The 7,101-nt window shown below is 67.4% G+C and overlaps 3 protein-coding genes across 3 annotated transcripts; all 3 read right to left on the reverse strand.

Annotated features, from left to right (window-relative positions):
- Positions 1-14: 14 nt before the first annotated feature.
- EMIHUDRAFT_431142 (cell division cycle protein 48) lies at positions 15-2,049 on the reverse strand (the record flags this gene model as incomplete). Its single annotated transcript, XM_005765434.1, has 5 exons — positions 1,369-2,049; positions 1,223-1,271; positions 963-1,055; positions 598-772; positions 15-270 (listed from the first exon to the last, which is right to left on the reverse strand). Exons 1-5 carry the CDS (start codon positions 2,017-2,019, stop codon positions 15-17), a joined length of 1,224 nt encoding a protein of 407 aa, XP_005765491.1. The 5' UTR covers positions 2,020-2,049.
- A 1,473-nt stretch (positions 2,050-3,522) lies between these two features.
- On the reverse strand, positions 3,523-4,524 carry EMIHUDRAFT_371179 (hypothetical protein; the record flags this gene model as incomplete). Its single annotated transcript, XM_005765435.1, has 1 exon — positions 3,523-4,524. A coding segment is annotated over one exon (1,002 nt), but the record flags the coding sequence as incomplete, so codon positions are not given.
- A 975-nt stretch (positions 4,525-5,499) lies between these two features.
- EMIHUDRAFT_445906 (hypothetical protein) lies at positions 5,500-6,743 on the reverse strand. The gene is made up of 5 exons (XM_005765436.1): positions 6,541-6,743; positions 6,408-6,426; positions 6,161-6,337; positions 5,938-6,061; positions 5,500-5,867 (listed from the first exon to the last, which is right to left on the reverse strand). The coding sequence occupies exons 1-5, from the start codon at positions 6,720-6,722 to the stop codon at positions 5,641-5,643; spliced, it is 729 nt and encodes a 242-aa protein (XP_005765493.1). The 5' UTR covers positions 6,723-6,743; the 3' UTR covers positions 5,500-5,640.
- Positions 6,744-7,101: the final 358 nt, after the last annotated feature.

Raw genomic sequence — 7,101 nt, forward strand, 5'->3', positions numbered from 1 at the left:
TGGCCAGAGTCTCATCATCGCAGTGAGGTGGGAGGAGAGAGGGGCGAAGAGGGATGGCAGGGGGGTGGGAGAGGGGGTGGGAGAGTGGTTGGCGAGGGGCGACGGGGGCCGCGCCGCGCCTTGTCGCGCTTTGGTGCGAGCGCGTCCAGCTCGTCGATGAAGATGATGGCGGGCGCGTTGGCCTCGGCCTGCTCAAACACCTCGCGCAGCGCCGACTCGGCCTCGCCGGGTCGCTTGGCCATGATCTCGGGGCCGTTGACGGTGCGGAACCTGCGAGGTGAATACGCCCAAGGTCGGGGCGGGAAGACGGCATTGCGCGGAAGATTCAGAGCACCGCGTGAATACGAGGGGTACGAGTACAGCGAATACGACTGGATGCGGCCGAATACAGCTGATTACATGTCCTCTCGCTAGTTGGAGCACAAGACTCTTCCCCTTCTAGGCTCTCGGCACCACACGCCAGCCTCCTGCCGGACTGCCTGCGCGATCATCGTCTAGACTCTTCCCCTTCTAGGCTCTCGGCACCACACGCCAGCCTCCTGCCGGACTGCCTGCGCGATCATCGTCTAGACTCTTCCCCTTCTAGGCTCTCGGCACCACACGCCAGCCTCCTGCCGGACTGCCTGCGCGATCATCGTTTTGCCGGAGCCGGCGGGACCGTGGATAATGACGCCGCGCGCCGGCCGCACGCCCAAATGGTCAAACACCTCTGGCTGCTTGAGCGGCAAGTCGATCAGCTCGCGGAGCTGCGCGAGCTCCTTGTCGAGCCCGCCTAGCGGAAGGTTCCGAGAAGGTTCGGGCGGGAGGCAACGCCGCCTCGCCGCCCGCGGGTCCCTCCTCAGGAGCAGGCCCTCCACCTCCGCGTGAGACGCAGCGACGAGGCCGAGGCGTGGCAGCGCCATCTCTCCCCATCTCTCCCCATCTCTCCCCATCTCTCCCCATCTCTCGGCTAGATCTCGCGCCGATGTCGGCGTATCCGATCGCAGAGTCCTCGCCCGCCTCCTCTTCGCTGATCTCGTTCTCGGCAAAGATCTCCGTCTCCGCGCCGACGATGCCTGCGGACGCAGTGGGCGGTGGGTTGGGCGGCGGCGGCGGCGGCGGCGGCGGCGGCGGCGACGGCGGCGGCGGCGGCGACGACGGCGGCGGCGACGGCGGCGGCGGCGGCGACGGCGGCTATGGGGTGAAGGTGAAGTGTCTCGGAAGTGTCTCGGAGTGCCCGCACCGGATGCGGAGAGCGCCGCGTCACCCTCGGGCACCTCCACCCCCATCACCTGCGGCGGCGAACGCGGGGCGAGGGTCGGGCGGAGCGGGCGCGGGCAGGGGCGGCGCGTCGAGGGGAGGAGGCGGAGGGCTCCGCCAGCCACACACTTTCCAGCGCAGCGTATGGCCGTCGACCTCCGTCTCGATGACGTCTCCCTCGGTGACGGGCCTGCCCATGTCCTTGAAGTAGGACGTGAGGCCGCCGAACCGCTCCTCGAACCCGCCCTCGAACCCCGCCGCCGACTCGCTGATCAGGCACAGCTCCACTCGCTCCGCCTCGGGCAGGTCCCGCATCGGCGTCGCGACGACCGCGTCGCCGGCGGAGAGGCGCAGGTTGGCGCGAGCGGCGGCGGAGAGCTTGACGTCGTCCTCCGACAGCCCCTTCTCCGAGCCCACCGCCACGCAAACCGTCTTGCGCTGCTTGCCGCCGCGCAGCAGCACCGGCTCGCCACCCGCGAGGCCGAGCGACTCGAGCGCGTCGGCGCTGAGCATCAGCGACGACGGGTCGGCCGCCTCGGTCTCGGCCACGGTCAGCCGCTTTCTGCTCTGCACCTCGTGCGCCGGCTTGGCCTCCTCGGCCTCCTCGCCGCCGCCGCGAAGCCGCTCCGGCACTCTGAGCAGCTCCGTCAGCCGCTCTGGCCGCGGGATCAGCCGCAGCTGCTCCGACCGCGGCGCTGACGCGACAGCCAGCCGCGGGTGGGCCCCGTGCGCGTCGCGAAGAAGCAGCAGCAGCGGCGGCAGGGCCAAGGACAATTTCATAATGGGCGCCACCGTCGTCGACGGAGCGAGGTTGAGGAGGTGCACGAAGAAAAATAACCCGATTTCTGGTTGCCGACTGCACTCCAAGTGCTCCAAGTTCTGTAGGTAAGACCCAAAGAAGAGGAGCGAGGAACGGCATTCAAGCGAGACGACGCTAGTCGGCTCCGCGACGCGGAGCGCTGCATGAAGGCCGGCAAGCCGCTCACGGTGCGCGAGGCGTCCTTCATCAGCTTTGATGGGACACACCGAGCGCACCGGCGCGGCCCACCGTGCGCTTCACCATGCACGCGTCGACGGCAGTCTCGACGGGCAGATCAACATCAAGTCGGAGTACGGCAGCTGGAGCGTGCAGAGCGCGAGTGCGCGGCCGCGGGCACGTGCGCCACCGCCGCGCCAGCCGCCGCGCCCGCCGCCGCCGCGCGCCCGCCGCCGCGCCCGCCGCCGCGCCCGCCGCCACGAAAGCGGCGTGTACGGGGCTAGTCACGACGGGGCCGTAGCCTTCGGTCACGAGCATGGCATTCTCGTCGCTTATGCCGTCCCCGCCCTGTCCCCACTCTCCCTTCATGCGGCGGCGGCGACCGCCGGCGCGACGGTCGCCGGCCTGCCGACCTTGACGTTCGCCGCCGACGCCGCCGCGTCAACCCGCCGCCTGCCCCTCCTCCGCCGTTGCCGCCGCCGCCATCGCAGCCGCCGCCTGCCCCTCCTCCGCCGTTGCCGCCGCCGCCATCGCAGCCGCCGCCTGCCCCTCCGCCGCCCTCCACCCAACTTATTCGGCGAGAACTTTCCGTGCACGCTGAGAAACGCGTCGCGGAATCACTGCCAACTGCGCGTCGGCCGGGCAGACGCGCTGGTACACGAGTGCAGCCGAGTCGTGCTCAACTTTGAACGCACCTGGGCTACGCTGAAGCGGCCGCACACATGGAGCGGCACGGTGCACGCAAACAACACGCTCGCCGCCTGCTAGCAGTTTGCCGCGCGCGACAGAGCGGCGCGCTCGTGCGACGTGACGCTGGCGCGGCAGTGGGACAGCGCAGGGTGCAACGGACGCGGAGCGCCTGCGTAAGGGCACTCTCTTCCGCTTCCTCAACGGCGGCTGCATGGCTGCGCGCGCGGCGCCGCTCGTGCCAGATGCTGCAGGCGTACCTCGACGAGATGGGGCGCGACGACAAGCTACGTGGCACGCCCGAAGCGGACGCGGCCCGCGCGCATGCGCTGTGCTCCGCCTACGCCGACGGCATGCCACGCGTGTAGCTTCCCAACGATCGCGCTCGACCACAACGCGACGCTGTGCCTCAACCTCTTCTCATCCACGCCGCGCAAGCACATGGAGTGGAGACGGCCAGGCCGCTGGCACCGCGAGGCGCTCATCGTTCAATACCCTGCACAAAGACCCCACAGGCGGGGACCTTTTCCCTTTTACCCATCTCACAGTAGAGGTGTGCGTTTTTTTTATTTATTTATTTCAATTTTCAGCTCGTGCCCTCAGTGGAAAGGAAATCGCACTGGCGCAAAATCCGGTTTGCTGTGGGGGGCGTGAGGCCGCCGCTGGAGAGGGTACCTCGTGCAGCCACTCGGTCCGAGCTGCGGCAGTGCGGTCGGGTCCGAGGTGACGGGGCAGCACTCTGGCGAGACGCCGTGCCGCCGCACGTCGCGCCGGAAGCGGCGCTGGACGTAGTTCCACAGTTCGCCGTCGATCGGGTCGCGGGTGGCGATGGCGGAGCCAGCTGGGTTCGCCGGGTCCAGTAGCTTGGTCGAGGTGGGCCGCGAGTTGGCGAGCTGGCGCGGCAGGACGAAGCGCCGCCCGGTCATGATCGCGTTGAAGAGGCAGAGCGACATGTTCCACTGGCCCTGGTCGCCGACGAAGAGGAAGTGGCGCAGCCGCTGCTCGACAGCGCGCCTCGCGTCGGCGGGCGAGGTTGCGTGCTGCGACATGCAGCCGTACCCAAGCACCATGTTGGTCATGCAGCCTGTAAAGCGGGCGAGCGCCCTCTCCGGAGGGACCGCCGCCGCGACGTCCTTGTGCACACGCACAAAGACGGAGGGCTCCCAGCCCCAGTCCTTCCAGCAGCAGCCGACGGGTGACTGGGGCCACTCGAGCCGTGGCAGGCCGCGCACGCCCTTGGGCCGCGGCTTGCGCAGCAGGTCGCGCATGTGGAAGTAGGCCGACACCAGCCGGTCCTCGGGCTGGCGGAACATGGCGACCACCTGTGCGCCCGGCCTCTGGATCCGATCCGTCATGTCGAGGCCGAGCACCTGGTGGCAACCTTGCGGCCAAGTGGTGTCGCGATAGGCAGACCACGGGTAGTCGAGCACCGAGTCGCGGAACGACGTGCCCGTCTTTGGGGGGTGGAGCCACCACAGCGCCCACGCCGCGTTGAGCATCGGCAGCCGCGGAGGCGGAGGCGGAGGCGGAGGCGGCGGAAGCAGCGCCGGAAGCGCGATGCGGCGGCGGAGGCGGAGGCGCTGGCGTCGACTGCCCGGAGAACGCTGGAGAGCATCCGACATCGTCGGGCGCAGCGGCGGTGGCCGAGTGGCCCGCGTTTTGTGTTCGCTGCGCCGGGGCGCGTGGAGTTCACAGCCTTGTTATAAGCTGTGTCCTTCTCCCAGTCTGGACGTTCTACCTACCTACCCTGGAGGCTGCCTCCGGCCACCGCTCGACTACCCACGCACATGGCCGGTCCTGTGGCTTGCCTGGGCTTGCTCAGAAGCCTCAATTCGCGCACACCTTTGCTCTCTGGCTCCCGCGAGTGCGTTTAGGCCACTCAAGCAGGCGACGCCGAGCACCCGCAACGCATCTCGCTGGGGATCGACCCGACTGATTGGCAGCATCAAAGCCGACCCCATGACGGTCCTTCAGCCCCATGAGACAGGCAGTTGCGCCCTGATCTCGGTCCAAGACGGCCAACGCCGTGTCCGGCACCTGCTGGCTGCTTCACGGGGATGCCCCACCCCGGACACATGCTGCAGCCCCGAGTGGATGTATTGGTCGTTTGTGGGTCCCACAAGACTACTCTAGTAGGGGCCAGGCGCTTGAGCGTCGGCGGTACACCTGTGCAGATGTTGCACGGGTGAAATGGCTCCTCGTACAGGGTAGGAGGCAGGTGGTGGGTTTGAGTGTCGTGAGTGCTTGCAGCCGCGAGTGTAGCACCGTTTGTGACTCCCATGGATGCAGTTGGGTGGGGCACGGTGCTGGGGGGCGGTCCGGTGCGCCACAACAGCCTCCCTGGCTGACCCCCATCCAGTTCAGCACCTTCCACGTCCTGACCGTGGAACCCCAACTTCAACCGGTCATATCTCGGGCGGACTGGCACCTCAGGAGCTCATCCTGGGCGGTTTTGGGGAGTCTTGGGGGTGTACTTGAAGGTGGTAAAAAGAGTTTTGCACCGCAGCTTAACCGGCGGGCGTGCTGAGCAGCGTGAAAACAGAAGGACACAGCTTATTGAGAAGAAAATACCTCTTATTCACAGCCATGTTAATTTTACACAAATGTCAGAGTGAATTGGAACAAGCCTATATGACGAAATGGCGCGAGTGCGACTGCGAGCAACACAGCCACCTGGCCTTCGCGGCTCAACCTCTCATCGCGCAAGACCCAAAGTCTCCCCCCGCAAGCGTGTGTCTTCAGTCTTCCAAGAGCGCGCAATGGCACGTCACGCCCCGCGCCTCACACGCCGCCTTGAGTGCCAGCCGGCCGGCCGCCTCTGCCGACCCCTCTTCGCCGGCCGGGATGTGCCACGCGGTGAAGTACAGCGAACGGAGCGCGGGAAACGCACCCGCCTCGAGGGTCCGGCCGAGGCTGTCGAAGTCGAGCGGGTTGCGAGCCGCGGACAGGTGGCGCAACCGACAGCCTATCTCGGGCCATCTCGGGTCATCTCGCGGGTCATCTCGCCGCGCCCCGGCGGCGCAGCTGGCAGTAGCCGGAGAGCGGCGAGAGCTCGTGGATCTCATTGTCGTCGAGTTGGAGCACGCGCAAGGTGCGCTCGAGGCCGCCGACGCTCAGCCCTCGCGCGAGCTGCTCCACCGCACCGTCGTGCAGCGCCGCCTGGTGCACGACGGCCGCCGTCCGTCAGAGAGAAGGGTAGTCTTGGCTCATCGCGGCTCGTCTCGCCTCATCTCGGCGCTCTCGCGCAGAGTGGTGCGCCTGGCACAAGCGCAACGTCGCGAGTTGCGGCATCGCGCCCCTCGCCAGCGCGGAGGAGAGCGCGCGGATCCCGGTCGGGCGGCCGCGGCTCGAAGCGGTCAGCAGGGTGCCGTCGAGGTTGAGCTTCGCGAGGCGTGGCAGAGAGCCGGCCGGCAGGTGGCCGAGCACGCGGGAGACCTGTCATCAACAATCACTGCTCCACTCAAAGAGATATATGTAGCCGGCGGGTGGCCGAGCGCGAGAGAGCCTCGAAGCAGCAGCCGTGCCTGCGTTGTGGATACCAACGGCGTCAGTGCTGCAGCATCGCATTGGGGAGCGCGAAGGTACAATAGCGCTCGTCGGAACAGAGGGGCGTGTGTTTAGCATCTAGGCTGCCGTACTGCTGCTCGATCCGTCGCTCTACCATCTCCTGCATGGCTCGACCTTGCGTCGCCAGGCCGAGCGCCACAAGTTGATGGGCAAAGCTGCCATTGGTGAGCCAAGTGTCGTGAACGATTGCTACGCCGAGCACGAGCGCGCGCAAGTGAGAGAGGGCCGGCAGCGGCAGCAGCGCCGCGAGCATCCGTTCGGCCTTGTCCCGCGGGCATGACACAATCGGCTCGCCAGAGTCTTGTGCGAACACCGAGCCGCACGGCGGTGTGATGGCGCAATTCTCGCCGCGATAGCCGTGGAAGCGGAGGCACGGCTTCCGGAGCACGTGAATTAAAAGGTCATGCTCGACGAAGCCATCGAGGCTGTGCAGCGCACGCATGGTCTGGCGGAGCGAGTGGAGGAGCGGAGAGATTAGCGTATGGAAGCCATGGCAGGTAGCACTCATCGCGGGGATGGACTTGTACGACTTGCGCGGACAGAGAGGATCGGTGAGCAGCGCGCAGATGTGAAGGACTGAGTCGTCGGCGAGATTGGCGATGGAGCTGCGCTGCCATCGCGTCTCGACACGA

The sequence above is a fragment of the Emiliania huxleyi genome (assembly GCF_000372725.1).
Source record: "Emiliania huxleyi CCMP1516 unplaced genomic scaffold EMIHUscaffold_550, whole genome shotgun sequence".
Lineage (NCBI taxonomy): Eukaryota > Haptophyta > Isochrysidales > Noelaerhabdaceae > Emiliania > Emiliania huxleyi.

Excerpts from the sequence above, each read along its gene's own strand:
- EMIHUDRAFT_445906 (XM_005765436.1), bottom strand. The coding sequence starts at position 6,722 with ATGCTCGCGGCGCTGCTGCCGCTGCCGGCCCTCTCTCACTTGCGCGCG. Across the intron at positions 6,062-6,160 it reads CGACGTTGCGCTTGTGCCAG|GCGGCGCTGCACGACGGTGC; the intron begins GCGCACCACTCT and ends GTCGTGCACCAG. Across the intron at positions 5,868-5,937 it reads CGAGCTCTCGCCGCTCTCCG|GCTGTCGGTTGCGCCACCTG; the intron begins GCTACTGCCAGC and ends GGCCCGAGATAG.